Genomic DNA, 19,388 nt, shown 5'->3' on the forward strand with positions numbered 1-19,388 from the left:
GACCTAACTAAACAATCTAGTTTAATAATTCTAAATCTATGACTTACACACTGTCTTGGCCAATATACTCGATCTGGTTTATTCTGTAGATCTATGAGAAAATCACAAAAATTACCTATCCAACTAATAAGCAGTGTTACCAACTCTAACATTCTCAATGTTCTATAATTAAAAAAATAAAATAAAATACTTTTCTGTTTGTTAAATTAAATTAAAAGAAAGGCACTTTACACCTTTTCCATTTCTGATAATCTTTTTTGAAAGACTATAGGTATATAATTATTTTTATAATAAATGTTAATGAAACCCAGAATAGAAATTGCAGCAGGCTGGCGTCCTCAATAATTCGCCTTCTGCATTTACCAGTTATACTTCCGTGGCATTTACTATATTGGGTTGGCCATGCGTCGAATCGAAACCACCGTTCATAGTGGAGTGTGGAGCAGAAGACTCGATTCGATGCCGCTCGAGTCTTGCTCACACAAAATTACGTATATCGGAACGCACCGGGCATAGACATTTTGCCGCTGTCAGAATCACAATGTCATGTCATTGACCGACTTATCACACGTAGGGTTTCTAATAGGATTAGTATCTAATTATTGTTCAATATTTCACGTTAATATCATTACGAGGGACCTAAATTAGTCGCCGAAATGTGGCTCGACGAAGCTGACGGCCTGACGGAGATATTTAAAGGCTATTTGCCTTATTATTTGCTTGTAGCTCTCCCTATTTTTATCATTATGTCTCCTGTGAGCCCGGTAGCTGCATCACACGAATTTTCGGTGTACAGGATGCAACAATACGACTTACATACGATTCCTCACGGTAAGTATAACGCGGAAGTGCATGTTTAATTTATAAAAGCAAAAATCGATGATATTTTGAGGTTATAATTTCGGCTGCTTGGCCTAATACAAATAGTTATTAAGACAATTTGGTATCTTATCATTGTGCGAGATGTTGCGTTAGATAATAGACAGTGATTTTATTGGGCTACTTAGGAAAGTTCTCTTATGTTGACCTAGTTACACCTATCTATAAGTTTTCATTATAGATGTGATGATGGAAATTATACTGTTCCTTCATTCAGAAGAAGAAAGAACGACCTGTCTAGCCTAGCGCGTATGCTCAACCTGCCTGCTAAGCCGTGGTCCTGGGTTTGAATCCCAGTAAGGTTGTTTATTTTTGTGATGAGCATAGACATATTTTGTTTCTGATGTATTCTATGTATATAATTATTTGTATATTACAACTAGCTCTTGCCCGTGGCTTCGCTCGCGTCAGAAAGAGACAAAAAGTAGTCTATGTCACTCTCCATCCCTTCAACTATCTCCACTTAAAAAATAACGACAATTTGTCGCTCCGTTTTGCCGTGAAGGACGGACAAACAAACAGACACACACATACTTTCCCATTTATAATATTAGTATGGATTATTGTTGTTTTAGCTCAAGAAAACTCAATCAATCTGTGCAAGAATGTCATAATATTATATTTATTTATTTATGTGGTTGTTGTTATGTTCTTAAATTTGTTTAGTTGAAGGTGATAAATGAAGAATGGGTGATGGATGCAGAATGGCATGAATTTAAAAATGGTAATCCAATAGTATTGCATTCATATAAGGTTTCTTGCACAATACAAATTAAAAAAAAAAGAAACTCTGTTCCAATAAAATAAAAACATATTTAAAACTCACTTTTTCAATGTTCCTTAATAAAATTTACTCACATTCCCAGCACAAACAATCTTAGGCACTTCCTATCAAACCGTTTTGTATGCGGGTGAACTCAGTGATTAGTCTTAACTTCAGTGAATAGTTTGAAAAACAGACTTGATACACTTAAAACTAATATCGAGCGTTTAAGGTGAAACCCGATAAGTTGAGCAAACTGGTTTTTGAAATTCAAACTATGTGCAATTTCCATAATGTTGTTATTTCGAGGACAAATTTCCTCGATTTATCGGGTTTCACCAGTAAATCCTTGATATATGAACATTTATAATTTTTTAAATTTTATCACACAGAATACAAGTGCACACAAGCAAGCCAGCAAGTGCAAGTGTACACGTATCAGCCATCAGCTGCTAGTGTAACAAACAATATGATGACTACCGGTCTGGCGCAGTCAGTTCAGTAGTGACCCTGCCTGGTATGCCGCGGTCCCGGGTTCGAATCCCGGATATTTGTTCCTGAGTTGGATGTTTTCTGTTTGTTTTGTTTTCCATTAAATTGTATATTACTTTTAGTTAAATTCGCTAAAACCTAAAACATTAGGAATTGTTAAAGGCTGTGTTCAGTAATTATCTTAATTGTTTTAATAACTCGATAACCGTAAAAGTTAAGACGCTTATTTCTTAGAGAAATCAATTGTATTTGATCTAAAGAACCTTCCCTTAAAGTTAACAGAATTCAATAAAAACAGGTTGTATATCGTTGTCTGAGTACCCACAACACAAGCCTCAGTCAGTCAATCTGTGTAAGAATGTCCTATAATATTTATTTACTATTTATTATAATATATATAATAATATATTTATGTATTTGTGTCAGGTTGCCGCAGTGCCAGTTTCAACCTCGAAGGCCGCTCGCTAACGTCATGGAGCACGTCCCGCCACTGCGTGGTGGCTCGCATCCAAGACGTGACCATCGAGCGGTTCCTGGAGATCAGGAACAAGGCCGGTGCCCTCCTGCTGGTGCTGCCTAAGAATGATACGGTGCTCAGTGCCGAGGAAAAGGAGGTATTTGTCTTATATTGAAACTAGTGGTTCTTAAATATTAACGATCCATGACCACAAATAATATAGATTTTTAAGGCAGGTTCACACACTATTAATAAAGCTAGTTAATACAATATTCAAAAAATTTACCATTACTATGTTAAAAAACAATTAATCAATTAATCTACACAAAATTGACAAGCAGGCAGGCTGTTAAAAAGCTGTCAGTAATCAAAAGCAAGTTGTAGATGTAATATGCTTGTCGAGTTAATTAGGGTTCCGTAGTCAACTAGGAACCCTTACAGTTTCGCCATGTCTGTCTGTCCGTCCGTCCGCGGATAATCTTAGTAACCTGCTAACGCACTAGAAAGCTGAAATTTGGTACCAATATGTATATCAATCACGCCGACAAAGTGGTAAAATAAAAAGTGGAAAAAAATGTTTTGTTAGGGTACCCCCCCTACATGTAAAGTGGGGACTGTTTTTTTTTCATTCCAACCCCAACGTGTGATATATTGTTGGATAGGTATTTAAAAATGAATAAGGGTTTATTAAAATAGTTTTTTGATAATATTAATATTTTCGGAAATAATCGCTCCTAAAGGAAAAAAAAGTGCATCCCCCCCTCTAACTTTTGAACCATATGTTTAAAAAATATGAAAAAAAATCACAAAAGTAGGACTTTATAAAGACTTTCTAGGAAAATTGTTTTGAACTTGATAGATTTAGTCGTTTTTGAGAAAAATACGAAAAACTACGGAACCCTACACTGAACGTGGACCGACACGCTCTTTGCCGGTTTTTTTTTAAAGTGGTTTACCTTTTGTGCTGTGATTACGTCTTCTGGGAGTTGGCTCCAAGATCTTACTAGTCTCACTACTTGATTGTTCAAAACAATTTGTTATTTTACTTTTAAGAAAGGATTTCATTTATTTTTAGAGCAAGTTATCTTTTGTATAAAAGATCCCCGTGGGTCGAAGAGTTATAAAGATATAAGTTTACACAAGATTTACAGATTCATATCCTTAGAAGCTGTCCAAGCTAAATCTGTAGTTGTTTGCTAGATAATGAGACTAATGAGTCTAATGACTAGGTTGTTGAACTATTTTAGTTGCTTTTAATTGCATGTACGCGTTACGCGGGCATTTAGAAAACTCTAGCCAGCTAGCATACATTTTACAGATGTTGGGATTTTTACTATCAATAAATTTAAATTCTTACGGTGACCACATTAGTCAAAAAGTTATTATTTTACTTGCCAGTAGGTACTTTGTAAAACATTTAAAATACATGCAAAAAACTAATAATCCACTGTTTTCTTCCAGCATATCCAGCTCCTAGAAATGGCAATGGTGCAGGACGAGATCAGCGCCCCGGTCTACTTTGCCGAATGGTCTCCAGCGTTCGAAGACATCTTGCGTGACCTGCAACATAGCTTCATAACGGATGACAAGTCCGGGACAGCGTTGGAAGCTATGATGAACACTGTGTCGTCTAATGGGTACCAGATTGGTGAGATTTTTATAATGATTACTAGAAAACGAACAATGTCTTGATAGACCAAGTTACACAGAAACTTATATAACATATCTATAAAATAGCCCGTGTGGTGACGGGTTAAGAATTTCACCACCCCCTTTCTTCCCGTGGGTGTCGTAGAAGTCGACTGTGGGATACGGGTTAAATTGTGGCGTAGGCGAGAGGCTGGCAACCTGTCACTGCAATGTCACAATTTTCGTTTTTTTTTTTTCAACCCCCTTTTGCCAAGAGTGGCACTGAAACTTGAGTAGTTCATGTGCTCTGCCTACCCCTTTATGGGATACAGGCGTGATTGTATGTTATGTTATGTTATGTTATCTATAAAATATTTGTTTATAATATCTAGTGTATATGTGGGAGGGCAGCATCGTCGTCAAATTATGGTTTCCTTTAGGAATCTAAAAAAAAATAATGTCTTGATAGACTGTAATAAGTAATGACTAATTAACAGGTCAAAACAGTTTATGTCTGTGTTTTTATCTGTTCATTTCATTATTTGTGAATGTGTTTAGTAAAACATCCCACTTTGTCGGTTACCACTAAGGTGAGATTTACATGTATATTCTATATCTAAAACTGACAAAGCGGCTTTATACCAATCGACAAAGTGGGATGTTTTCCCGTGCACACTCACATTTATTTACTAAAAACACAGGTAATAAGCCATTATAAAAACTTTTTTTTTATACAAGTGAATCAAGAATTTTCTTTTTTAAAACATTTACAAAGCCCACTTATATAGTCCTGCAGGTCTATGATGCTTGCAATTTTATCACTTACCTATGTGGAAAAAACTAGTGCCTACGCCAAATCTTGGGGTTAGTTGTCAAAGCGGACCCCAGGCCCCAGCCGTGGCAAATGCTAGGATAACGCAAGGAGGATGATGATCTATGTGGATAAAGTATCCATCACTTACATGGCAAATATGTCAGTGTGACAGATCCATATTGATAAGTGATATTTTATCACTTACCTATGTGGAAAAAACTAGTGCCTACGCCAAATCTTGGGGTTAGTTGTCAAAGCGAACCCCAGGCCCCAGCCGTGGCAAATGCTAGGATAACGCAAGGAGGATGATGATCTATGTGGATAAAGTATCCATCACTTACATGGCAAATATGTCAGTGTGACAGATCCATATTGATAAGTGATATTTTATCACTTACCTATGTGGAAAAAACTAGTGCCTACGCCAAATCTTGGGATTAGTTGTCAAAGCGGACCCCAGGCTCCAGCCGTGGCAAATGCTAGGATAACGCAAGGAGGATGATGATCTATGTGGATAAAGTATCCATCACAAATATGGCAAATACGTCAGTGTGACAGATCCATATTGATAAGTGATATAATTGGAAGCAATAGCCCTGCACGGGAAGCATGGTCGCGCGATAGACGATAAAATAGCAGGCCGTCCCTATCGCACTATTTGTAAGTGCGATAGGGACGGCCTGCTATTTTATCGTCTATCGCGCGACCATGCTTCCCGTGCTGCTGGTAGTAGGGTGAAGTATTAAGAAGATGTCTCTTTTTCCAGTGGTGTCAGCCCCAGTGCCAGTGAAGTTGGACTCCAAACCGGTGACTCTTCATGGAAAGCTGGTCGGACGCTCTGGGTCCGCTCAGACCATTGTAATTTCTGCACACTATGACTCCTCAGGCTTAGTACCGGTAAGGGAATGTTTTGTTTTCAAGGAAAAGGTAAAAAAGTCACAGTTCTGCTAAAGGTTTACATCCGAGCAAAGCGGCTCTATCGCAATGGCCGCAGCGTCAGAGCCGCTGCTTCAGTGCCGCAGCGGTAACAGACGCAGGTTCGCCTCAAAGCGGCGCGACTCAGGCGACAGTCGTCGCCTTTGTTTTTCCAGGCGTATATACATGAAGCAATATAGGATGTCGAACTTTTGCTTCTTTACTAAGGATCATTATAGTATTTACGCATGTAATAATTTAGAATCTTAACAATTATTAAAATCTGGAAAAATAAAACAGTTTGACGTGAACGATGGATATTTCAGAAACTTGTGCTGGCTAAACTGCTACTGTTCAGATTTCATAAATTATAATTATTTCTTTGTTTGTTTGTTTTTATTTTATTATTTACTAGCTTTCGCCCGCGGCTTCGCTCGCATTAAATCCGAAAATTACAGAATGCTTCTTAGAAATATCCACCCTCCATTTTAGTGGGGGTTAGGAAGAGACAGAAAGTAGCCTAAGTCACTCTCCATCCCTTCAACTATCTCCACTTAAAAAATCCCGACAATTCGTTGCTCCGTTTTGTCGTGAAAGACGGACAAACAAACAGACACACACACACTTTCCCATTTATAATATTAGTGTGGATTTATTTCTGAAGTCGTTGTCTTAAAAGTGTACTTTTGTGTTTGTTTGTTTTTATTTTTAATATGTCATGATCATACATGTTGTATGATCGTCATGAGCAAAGAGTATCGAGTATTATAGAGAGTTACTGTCAAAGTAAAATGTGTAATCACAGTGCATTGACTGCCATCTTTCGACACAGGCTTAAAACTTTTGAACCTCAGTTTTGACAATTTGGCCCATATTCTTAGCTTGATATGTGTTAAAATGTCGAATATTAATATTAGCACCATCTAGCCGAGCGTACCCCAAAGGTGTATCCGTCTATAAGAAGTTATATCCTCCTGAAGTTATATCCTGTGTACTTAACACAGCAAAAGGGAATGTACAAGTTTCTAATGGGGTGGCAACGCGCATGTGACACTGTTTGAGTTGCAGGCGTCCATAGGTTACGGTGACCGCTTTCCATCAGGCGGGTCGTATGCTTGTTTGCCACCGACGTAGTATAAAAAATATAGGTCTTTGGTCATGTGTAAATGTCTTTTTTATGTTACTTTTTCCAGGAATTATCCGTAGGCGCAGACTCAAACGCCTCAGGCGCCGTGGCTGTATTAGAACTGGCTCGTATATTCTCTCGGCTGTACGCGTCGCCCGCCGTACGCGGCGCGCCGTCGCTACTGTTCGTACTGTCCTCTGCAGGACATGCACTTAACTATGTCGCTACTAAGAAATGGTTGGAAGAGCAGTTGGATTCTACCGACGCTTCGCTGCTACAGGTATTAACCTTATCATCATCATCCTCCTTGCGTTATCCCGGCATTCGACACGGCTCGTTTGAATTGGCGTAGACACTAGTTTTAAGAAAGCGACTGCCATCTAACCTTCTAGTTCCTACCTGAAGGGTAACTAGGCCTTATTGGGATTAGTCCGGTTTCCTCACGATGTTTTACTTCACCGTAAAGCGTCTGGCAAATATCAGATGAAATTTCGCTCATAAGTTACGAAAAACTCATTGGACGTCCGGGTTGAAAGTCGCACGCTCTTACCGCTAGGCCACCAGCGCTTTTTACAGGTAACCTGTCACTATTCTAATAAAATTGAAAATGTCTTGTAAGTGTATGTACTAGAACTGGCTTGCATATTCTCCCGACTGTACGCGTCGCCCGCCGTACGCGTAAATTCATTCTGAACTGTACAGTAAAGTAAATGTCTCCTGTATTCCGACTTTAATGGCATACACAGACTTCGTACTAATATTCCACGGGACATGCGTTGAACTACATGGCTACTAGGTAACTGTATTTTAATAAAATATTTTCTTTCCCAGGACGTATCCTTCGCCATGTGTCTAGACTCCATCTCCTCATCTCCAGCCCTCACGATGCACGTCTCGAAGCCCCCGAAGGCTGGCGGAGCGGCTCACTCCCTCCAGACCAAACTAGGGGCCCCGGTCACTCACAAGAAGATCAACTTGGCCGATGAATTGTTGGCTTGGCCGCATGAGAGGTTCAGTGTTCGACGGATGACTGCTTTCACGCTTAGTAGCTTACAGGTTTGATATAATTTTGATTTTGTAAGGTAATTGAAGGAAAGTTCAGACTAAGCTTGGAGCCCCGGTCACTCACAAGAAAATCAACTTGGCCGGTGAATTGTTGACTTGGCCGCTTGAGAGATTCAGCGTTGAGCGGATGACGGCTCTTAATAGCTTACAGGTTTGATTTAATTTTGATTTTATATCGCAATGGATGGATATAAAATTCAGACAAAGTTTGGAGCCCCGGTCACTCACAAGAAAATCAACTTGGCCGATGAATTGTTGGCTTGGCCACATGAGAGGTTCAGCGTTAGGCGGATGACGGCTAATAAAGTACAATAGTACATTATCATTAAAAAACACGAAATAAGAGATTTATTAAAATGAGACAGAGGTGCAAAAGCGAGACTGATATTCTTTTTTAAATAATAATGAGATTAATCAGATAATCAAAACACATTTGAGTAGTGTCTTTTCAAAAGAGCTTATTGCTCTACGTCAACAAGGGTTATTTTCATAGATAAATAACTCCTGTGTTGTCAGAGACAAATAAGCCCTTCGGCTTGCATTCTGCGGTTTCCAGTCGAAAGCAATGCTCGCATTATTTCTTCCCCCTCTCCGAAGAGTGTGTCCAATCCATAAATCTACTATGAAACTGAAAAACTTTTTTTACAGAGCCACAAAGAGCCAGCGCGCAGCACTGTACTAGACAAGCCTTCAGAAGCCGCGGTTCACAACCTGGTTTCCAACATCGCGTCAACCGCCCGCGCTCTTGCCGCTCACGTCTACAATCTCACAGGGGAGTCGACGCTATATGACGACGCTTTGGTGAGTACCTATAAACATAAATAGAAACATTTAATGTTTCGTACGGGTGGCGGTATGTTGTTCCAGCATGATGACGCTCTATAACTATAGTAAACAGTACTCAATACATCTTTAACAACCGCTCTCTTTACATAATCTTAATATGGTATCTAACATCGCTTCAACCGCTCGCGCTCTTGCTGCTCACGTATACAATCTCACAGGGGACTCTACGCTATATGACGACGCTTTGGTGAGTACCTTTAAACATAAATAGAAACATTTAATGTTTCGTACGGGTGGCGGTATGTTGTTCCAGCATTATGACGCTCTATAACTATAGTAAACAGTACTCAATACATCTTTAACAACCGCTCTCTTTACATAATCTTAATATGGTATCTAACATCGCTTCAACCGCTCGCGCTCTTGCTGCTCACGTATACAATCTCACAGGGGACTCTACGCTATATGACGACGCTTTGGTGAGTACCTATAAACATAAATAGAAACATTTAATGTTTCGTACGGGTGGCGGTATGTTGTTCCAGCATGATGACGCTCTATAACTATAGTAAACAGTACTCAATACATCTTTAACAACCGCTCTCTTTACATAATCTTAATATGGTATCTAACATCGCTTCAACCGCCCGCGCTCTTGCCGCTCACGTATACAATCTCACAGGGGACTCTACGCTATATGACGACGCTTTGGTGAGTACCTATAAACATAAATAGAAACATTTAATGTTGGTTTCCAACATCGCGTCAACCGCCCGCGCTCTTGCTGCTCACGTATACAATCTCACAGGGGACTCTACGCTGTATGACGACGCTTTGGTGAGGAGCTAACTTTTGTAAACATATTGAATTGAATAAGAGTTTCGTACGGGTGACGGCATGTTGTTCCAGCAATGGGACGCCCTATTCAGAAGACATATGAACTATAACTATTAGTGGACCGTACTTTATATATCTTCAGCAATCGCCCTACATAATGTAGAATCTAATGTCGAGGCATCTACGCCGACGTCTTGAATATTACTGACTTCTTATTATGACGGCGATTTGGTCAGTAGTTATATAAATTAACAATAGTAAACATAGACAAATTTACTAAGAAATTGGTCCGGGCGGCGGTATGTTGTTCCTGCATTTCGTGGCGGAATACCGAAAACCGCTACGTAACGCAACCGTATTGTGCCATGTAAATGAAATCACATGTATTAAGTATTAGTAGTGCTAGTTAACGCATATAGTTAATTTTTTGTGCTTTGAATGTAAAAAATATATTTTTTATTTTCAGAATGTAGATGAAGCGTCGGTGAGACATTGGTACAAATATCTGTCGGCGCAATCGAGAGCACCTCAGATCATTACCACTTCCGCTCCTAGCGCAGGTCAGATAAGTTTACTTCCCTCATAGGTATTATGAGAATACTGATTAATTAACTTAATTAATTATTCTCCATTTAATTATGTGTCTATTTTGCTGTACACAATATGTATGGCTTCGTTCGCGAAAATTTTGGAACGCTCCATACAAATTCCTCCCTCTCCCCCATTTAGGGAAGGGGGGATTAGAAAGAGACGAAAAGTATCCTGTGGCACTCTCCATCTCTTCAACTATCTCCACTTAAAAAATCATGTCAATTCGTCGTTTCTTTTTGCCGTGAAAGTTTTATAGTAAAGAAATTCCTTAGTTTAATAATTAGTACCTTTGGACAAAATGCTTATATCATTCTGTGATAAGATAAATGTATGATGTTGATATGTATTAAAAATATTTTAAGCGGGTTACTCACGTATTAAGTCGATATAACGTTCGACATGTTTCAATCCAATTTTCGAGGATCTTTCTCAAGAGTAGCGACCCCAAACGACAAAAATGTCGAACGCTATATCGACTTAACACGTGAGTAACCCGCTTAATAGTTATTTGTAATACAAGGGGGCAAAGTTGTATTTTAACGCCGAGTGTAGAATTGAAAAACGAGCAAGTGAAAGGATTCTATAGTTGAACCACGAGCGAAGCGAGTGGTTCGAAATAGAATCCTGAACTTGCGAAAATACATTTGCACCCGAGTGTAACACAAAACTTTTCCCCTCACTATAGCGAGGAAACTACAACGCAAAAAATGCGTTTATCACTGCTTCCAGTGGTTCCACATGTGGTAAATCATCTTTATTGCTAGATTCATTTATTTTTATCAATTTTAAAGCAGTTAATTTGACTTTATTCAAGGTCAAATTACTTTACCCACTAGTGGATAAAATGCGTTTTTACCCGCTGGCATTAAAGGACGTGTTTCCGAGCTGGTGAGGGAAAAATATTTTTGAATATGTATGAGTCTCACGGGAGTTTTATGGATGTTGATATGTTTTGTATCTTAAGTGTCATATGATTTTGACAGGTGTGACAGGCGCATTGGAACGCGCGTTGTCACGGTATCTGGACGTGACGGTTAGCATGCATGCCGTGGACAAGCGTGAACCGGAGTACACGTTATACTCTCCTACAAGGGCGGTACTTTATGTGTACAGGTAAACATACTTTGTATGGACTTCAATATATATACTTAACACATCATCTAAAATTAACATACAAATACTTTATGATCAAACACAATTACACACAAAAAAAAAAAACAACAATCATCAGTCAAACAACCCCCCACGAGTCATTCCAGGTGCAAAGGTTCCCAAGACGCTAGCTGCATTTCCGCGCTGGACTGCGATCGATAACCTCTGCACCAGGAATGACCCGGAGCGGGGATCGAGCCCCCTCTCCCTCAGCCGACTCCCGAGCTCCAAAAAGAAGGCCCGAGCCTCCGAGCACCAACACCCAGTGGTCTCCACCGCGAGCGGAACAAACAAGTAACCCCCCCAAGCACGAATATTTTTCGCGTTTTTTAAAACTTTGTATTGGTTTTATACTTAAGATTATTCATGATGATGATGTAATTCTGTTATCTCTCAGTAAGGACATAGGGCTCTTAGAAAAATCATCCACTTTTCACGATCCCGGCAAAATTATTCATAAACTTAGTAAATGGATAAAAAAAATCTCAGTTTTAAACACTCGGTGAAGGGCAAAAAAATAGGATCGATAAAGATCAAGAGGAAACGTCAGCTAACGATATATCAAGTTTTTGTATGAAAAGAACAGGTAATGCTTAAAGTAAGCATTACCTGTCTTGGTTTTATAGTTAAAACTAGCTTTAGCCCGCGGCTTCGTTCGCGTTAAATTTGAAACTTGTGGAGTGCTCCATATAAACTTCCATCCCCCATTTTAGGGAAGGGGGGGTTAGAAGGAGACAAAATGTAGCCTATGTCACTCTCCATCCCTTCAACTATCTCCATAAATATGACGTCAATTCGTTGCTCCGTTTTGCCGAGAAGGACGGACAAACAGACTCACACACTCCCATTTATAGTATGAAATATGAATAATCATTAATAAACTTTGTAAATAAATAAAAAATCATACTTGTTTTAAATAATCACTGAATTCCAAAAAAAGGATCATTTTTAACAAGCGGAAACGTCTGCTAACGGTACTTCAAGTTTTTATATTAGAGGAAAAATGGAAAAAATATGATTCCGGTGGGACTCGAACCTGTATCAACGATAGGACTTCAGATTCTGGTGCAAGATTACAAAATGTAGTTACCTAATTGTCTGTCAGTAGATGTCGCTATACGCCACCCCAAAGTCACAGTATAATAAAGAGTACTATCGTACAGTATGGCCACTCCCGCTCCCCGCTGAAAGTGCCGCCCACCCCCTCACGGTTACCTCACAGTTACCGCCTGTCAAAAACGCGAACAGTCGAGCTGTCATATTTCACTCATACAAGCATAGTACGTGTTCACCTACACGAGCTTAGACTGTGTGCTAGGAACGCGCCTCTTTCATATATTTGATCGCCAGTGTCCGAGGTGTGCCAAAGGTGTGTATGCATAAGGAAAGGAATGGAAAGATTTGTTTAAGAATTAAAGATTAGCTCAATTGGTTAAGAGCGGCCACCTAGACTGCGATTGATGCGGGTTCGACTCCCTGGAAGTTATTATTCTTTTTCCCCTCACTAGCTCGGAAACACGTGTTTTGTCCTTTAATACCAGCGGGTAAAAACGCATTTTATCCAAAGTAAAGTCAAATTAACTGCTTTAAAATTGATAAATGTAGGTGAATCTAGTAATAAAGATGATTTACCACCTGCGGAACTACTGGAAGCAGTAATAAACGCATTTTTTGCTGTGTAGTTTCCTCGCTATAGTGAGGGGAAAAGTTTTGTGTTACACTCTGGTGCAAATGTATTTTACTTGTATAACAAATAACTATTTTTTTTAAATATTGCCGTGTTTGTTTCAGTGTAAAACCAGCAGTTTTCGATCTGATCCTAACCCTGGCCATCATCGCCTACCTCGCCATAGTTTACTTCGTCATCCAAATTTTCCCGAGGTTCTATGAAGAATACGCCAAGGTTGTCACCGGCAAAGCCAAAGTACATTAGGGTAAGGTATAGCTTTGTATAAAATGCTTAACACATGACCGCACCGCACCAAAAAGAGTACTATCGTACAGTATGGCCACTCCCGCTCTCCGCTGAAAGTGCCGCCCACCCGCTCTCGGTTACCTCACAGTTATTACACATAAAGGGGTAGGCAGAGCACATACTACTAAGTTTCAGTGCCGCTCTTGGTAAAAAGGGGTTGAAAGAAATTCAAACACATCGTCTGTCAAAAATGCGAACAGTCGACCTGTCATATCTCACTCATATAAGCATGGTACGTGTTCACCTACACGAGCTTAAACTGTGTGCGTAGGAACGCGCCTCTTTCATATATTTGATCGCCATTGTTCGAGGTGTGAGCGCGCCAAGGTCATCGACATAGTTGGAGCGAGAGAGTTATTCTTTTCTCGCTCTCACGTGAAAAAACTGCAAGGTCGCCGTACGGTGCGGTCGTATGTTAGCTACTTAAGGTTGAGGTCTGAGATGAATTCATGCTTCTTTTTGACAGTAGAGAGCGATGCTGGTCAGATATTATACAATAGAGAATATTACGAAAAACTGCGCAGAGGGCGTCACTAAACTCTGTCAAACATGTCTGTCAGTAGATAAGAAAAAAGAAAACTATAGGTATCCTTTTCTCTAGCACCCTAAGGAAAAGGATGCATATAGTTTTCTTTGTTCTTATTTACTGACAGACTTGTTTGACAGAGTATAGCATCCCGGTTCGAATCCCAGTGGACATTCATAGCTTACGTCACTCTAGGGCATGAATTTTTCTTAGACTTTAGGTGCGTTCGGGTGATTAGGGTACAATAAAACGGGGTTCGTTTTCAAAATGTACAGTCGGCTATAAAGATGTATCCACTTTTTCATTTTACTGCATTGTAATAAGCTGAAAAAGTGGACATCTTTTTGTAGTCAACTGTACTATTAAAATAGAAGCAATTTTTGACTTTTTCTGTTATAACAGTGAGCAAGAAGAAAGCGATCTAATAAAATATCTTATAATCACCCTAATGTACCATAAAATCTTTGATATAGAAAGAGCAATAATTATGCCTTTTGAATTTCACAGTCGCAAAGTATAAACTGTAAATAAGAACAAATAACTATTGTTTACTATAACCTAGTCTTACGGACCTTGAAAGCGGGATGCAGCTATACGCTAGAGTGAGAAAATAGTATACTGTGTTACCATAATACTCTAGTAATAGCTGTACCTGGGAAACTCAGAATAGCGAAATGATTGGCTCGATTGTGGCAGTCAAAAGGTACAGAGTAGAGATATTGTAGATACGTATTGTATGTGAAATACTTTCAAATACAAAATTACAAATTCATACTAATGATAAATTAAGACATTCTTCGTGTAAAATATAATTATTATAACCACAGACATCATGGATTTTTAAAAATTTTCAAGCTATTTTCTTCCTTCTTCTTCACCGTTTCTTGAAAAATCTTTTGTAAATGAAATCTATTAAATTCTTATTTTATATAATTATGTTCAATTTACGGACTGCGTTGCTATGCAACTGTATTATATCTTATCTTATAAGTACCTTTAGACGAGCAATTCTTGTATATTTATTTATTTATGTACCGGAGATCTCGGAAACCACTCTAACGATTTCGCTGAAATTTGTTGTGTGGGGTGTTTTCGGGGGTGAAAAATCAATCTAGCTTAGTCTTAGGTCCGTGGAAATGCGAATTTTCGAGTTTTTAAACCCCGAGCGAAGCTCGGTCGCCCAGGTACTGCATATTTAATTATACGGCTTTATTATGTCTCTGCTCTAAAAATAAATAAGTACAGGTTTTATTTATAACAACGATATTAGATGTTATCCGACGCATTTGATTATAGTGCAGCATTTTGACATCTCTGTGTGTTTTTAGTCAAAGACGGTATGAAGACTATTCAAATGTCATCGATACCTATATGATTTCGAAAAAAATCTAGACTGTGAACTTTACAGTAAAGCCTGATGTTATACATGGCCATTTTTTATGTGCCCCCTGTTAGTGTCGCTGGTTTTACCCACTGGTCATTAATAATGAAATTCCACACTGCCATTTTAAATGAGACATTTCCATAAAAGTTGGACATTTATGATATTTCCATTGCAAATAAGACGTGCTCATAAAAGCTCGTCATTGATAATGAAATTCCCCACTGTGGTTAAAACGCGATGTTAAAATACAGCTGTCCATTGAATAATGGACGCATCGAAAATTATGTAAAAATCATCAAAGTAGTCACTATTTTTATAAACCGTTAATAATTACCGACATTTTATTTATCATCGTTATGTACAGTTCAACTCGTTTTAAATAAAAAACTGCGTAATATTTAAGGTCTTTTCTCAGTCTACTCTATTAGGATTTGAAGGACCCTAAGTATTATGCAAAGCGAGTCTTTAACCATTTTCTTGACAAAAAAAAAACTGATATCGATTAAGAAGATTCGATTAAACACTAAGGTTTTTGATATGTCAAACATAAATAAAGAGTGAAAAAAAAAAGTAAACCTTTCAGTAGATATATCTACAATATATAGGGAGGTTATGTTATGATTTGTGAGTGTGTTTAGTAAAACGCCCCGATTTGTCGGTTACCATTAAGGCAAGATTTAATTGTATCTTTATACATAAGAAATAAACTGACAAAGCGGCTTTATAGCAATCGACAAAGTGGGACGTTTTCCCGTGCACACTCATATTTATGGTCTTATGTCTTATGATGCATGTAAATAAAAACGTCTTGTATCATTTAACACAGGTACATTTTCTAGAAAAGGGTTAAAGGTATAACTCAGTATAGTTAAGCTAATATATTTTTGTTAAGTCCACTGTTGCATTTTATTTTTCCAAAGTGGTGTCAGAGTGGAGAATTTGCGTGCCTCGGTTTTCATAATAATGAAGTACAAACCTTCAGTTCCAGATATACCTATAGATAATTAGATATATCTTTCCTGGCCAATCAGAAAAAAAAACAAACGTAAGGAGGTATTTATTTTCGAGTCTGGCATTGGCCAGACTCGAAAATAAATAGCTCAATAGCAATACTAATAGCATAATGTCATAGCTTACCTATGACTAAAAAACAAAAAGTCCTTGAGTGTACATAGTAATTGTCTAAATACACTCAACAATTAAAGTCCTTGAGTGTACATACTAATTGTACTATGTACACTCAAGGACTTTAATTGTTGAGCTATTTAGAGGCCACAATAATTTTGTTTTGCCATAGGTAAGCTATGACGTGTCCAATATAAAATGAGCTAGCAATGGAGCAACAATTAAAGTTCGTTACCGTACTGGCCAATAATGATAGCAGTCACTTTATTCTTCATATTGACCATGACCAAGTCTTTTCCAAAATAAAAGTTAAATTTAATGATAACCAAGGCACCTTATTAAAGGCATGTTGAATTTTCTTAAAAAAATGCACTATGTAATGAAACAGTTGTTTATAATTTGTATACAATATGGCTGGCGTGTAGGTAATGAATTTCGAATAAAATTAAGGTTTGAATGTGTTTAGGATCCAAAATTATGTGTAAATCAATTTTAATGTATACAAACTTTTTATTTTACTTTTTTTAGAATACATCAAAATTATCTCATTTGAGAGTATTACTGTGACTTTTATCACAATTTATTTTATTCTATTTATTTCGGTTTTTGGTATTATTTTAAACGGTGTGATGGAATGTTGTTTTGTCTATATTATACCTATCAGGTAGCAACACTACACAGTGAAAATTAATTGAAAAGGTATTTCAACTTCTTTATTGACTGTCATAATCATTTTGACGACATCATGACGCACACTGACATTGTATCCCGCCAGGCGGCGCTTGTGCAAGTGCCTAAGCATGTCACTGTCATTCATATGTGAGACAGAGAAAAAAATATCATCTCGCTCTCACGTATGAAATTCTTTATCTGTGCAATGGACTAATGATGTGGCGCCATCTGTCATAACCTTTGAGTGTGCCTCCTCATTACATTGTGTAAAAGGTTATAGATTAACCCCCTTATTCATAAATGTTCACTAAAATTATCAAGCCGATAAAGTTCGTTTATCCCTTTCTATCACACTAATACGTCGGAAAGGGACAAACGAACTTTATCGGCTTAACTTTAGTGAACGTTTATGAATATTAGGGGGGGTAGATATCTTTTCAATTTTTTTTCTGTAATTAGGTAAATTATGTTGGCCGTCCTTGCAGTTCCTTATCAACTCACATTTATCATGATATTATGTAATTAAATATACCATTTTCAAAAATAGTTTTGCTTTAAGTTTTTCATCTAAAGAAATTACCGAACATAAAAATACATGTGAAATGTTACTTGTTATTTTATTTGAAGCTAAACTATCAAATTATTACATATTGTGACAACATACTTAATCTATAAGTAATTTATCATTCCTTGTCTATTTTGGTTCAAGATATTTACGTGTGGTGGTTATCATGTATATGTCCGGAGTTCATGGATTAAAATTAGCAAATCACGTGCAAATTTTAATTATATACTGTCGTAAGAATATAGGGATATATGATACTATAGAACCTTAATGACAAAATAAAACTTAATAAAATCTCAATTCATCAACAAAATCTTGGGTCTTTTTCCTTAATTTTTGCAAACTTTTCACCGAAAATGGAGGGTAACAGATCCTTCACTTGCCCGCAAAAGGACAACCACTTACGCTTTATTTAACTAGTTTTTGCCCGCGGCTTCGCTCGTGTTAGAAAGAGGTAAAAAGTAGCCTATGTCACTCTACATCCCATCAAAAAAATCCCGTCAATTCGTCGCTCCGTTTTGCCGTGAAAGATGGACAAACAAACAGACACACACACTTTCCCATTTATAATATTAGTATGGATACTAATAAGTTACTACGTAAAACTCAGAAGAATAGTAGGTACGTCCCACGCGACTACACAGGCGGGCGCGTGGCGCCCCTCCGCCACTTGTTACTTCGAGGCAACGCTAGCGGGTAGTTGTTTAACGCCTCTCATGCATCAGCCACATTAATAACTATGTATTGAGATACCTAGATGTGATTATAGTCCATGGATCAAGAACATTATATTATTATTTTTTATTTGAATCCTTTAGCTTAAGATTGGGCTCGTATGAAAGTAATTGAGCGATAGTAGACCTAAGGTTTAGTTTTACATCGGTAAATAATATATATTACACAAGAGAAGTTGAGTAGACTGAATAAGATGCAAAGCAAAAAATTAAACTGTAGGTTTATACCAAAGACATTATGTAACTCCGTATAGACGGATAAAGTCTAAGAAAAGAACGTACCTCAAAATGGCGCTAATAAAAATATTTGACATTTTAACACATATCAAGCTAAGAATATGGGCCAAATTGTCAAAACTGAGGTTTAAAAGTTTTAAGCCTGTGTCGTGAGATGGCAGTCTATGCACTGTTATTACACATTTTACTTTGACAATATCTCTCTATAATACTCGATCCTCTTTGCTTATACTTAAACCGACCAACATTTGTACAGCGAAAAATTTTAAAAATTCATTTGTGGGTTAGCAGTGATGACTGAACAAAGAAAGTATATTGTATTTTATTGTACGGAAGTTACGGAACCCTTGTAACGCGAGTCCGTCTCGCACTTGGCCGGTTTTTTTGCAGTGTACTTTATTTAAGGTCTACTTTCGCTCAAAAGGTTTGCGAACAAAATAGTGAAACTTGTGTCTTGTGTAAGTAAAAGTGGATGTACGGGAATTGAGAATACACCTTTGTTTTTACAATATTGTTTTATTTCTTAATAAAAATGCCTTACAGCGTCACTCTTATATTATTTTATTCTACATCCATATCATAATTTTTACTTTACGATATCGGTAACCGATACTTTAATTATATTCAAATTTGGAACGTTCTGTTCAGAAGAAATAATAATGTT

The 19,388-nt window shown here is 37.7% G+C and overlaps 1 protein-coding gene across 2 annotated transcripts; it reads left to right on the plus strand.

Annotated features, from left to right (window-relative positions):
- The first annotated feature begins 427 nt into the window (after positions 1-427).
- Positions 428-13,608, plus strand: LOC125234573 (nicalin-1). 2 transcript variants are annotated; one of them, XM_048140866.1, is made up of 11 exons: positions 428-831; positions 2,561-2,748; positions 4,053-4,239; positions 5,801-5,931; positions 7,143-7,355; positions 7,907-8,131; positions 8,789-8,863; positions 9,686-9,763; positions 10,230-10,323; positions 11,338-11,467; positions 13,298-13,608. In XM_048140866.1, exons 1-11 carry the CDS (start codon positions 657-659, stop codon positions 13,437-13,439), a joined length of 1,638 nt encoding a protein of 545 aa, XP_047996823.1. In that variant the 5' UTR covers positions 428-656; the 3' UTR covers positions 13,440-13,608. The 2 variants fall into 2 exon arrangements, with proteins under 2 accessions (XP_047996823.1, XP_047996822.1); XM_048140865.1 differs by lacking the exon at positions 9,686-9,763 and having other exon boundaries at positions 430-831; positions 8,789-8,941.
- Positions 13,609-19,388: the final 5,780 nt, after the last annotated feature.

The sequence above is a fragment of the Leguminivora glycinivorella genome, chromosome 16, assembly GCF_023078275.1.
Source record: "Leguminivora glycinivorella isolate SPB_JAAS2020 chromosome 16, LegGlyc_1.1, whole genome shotgun sequence".
NCBI lineage: Eukaryota > Metazoa > Arthropoda > Insecta > Lepidoptera > Tortricidae > Leguminivora > Leguminivora glycinivorella.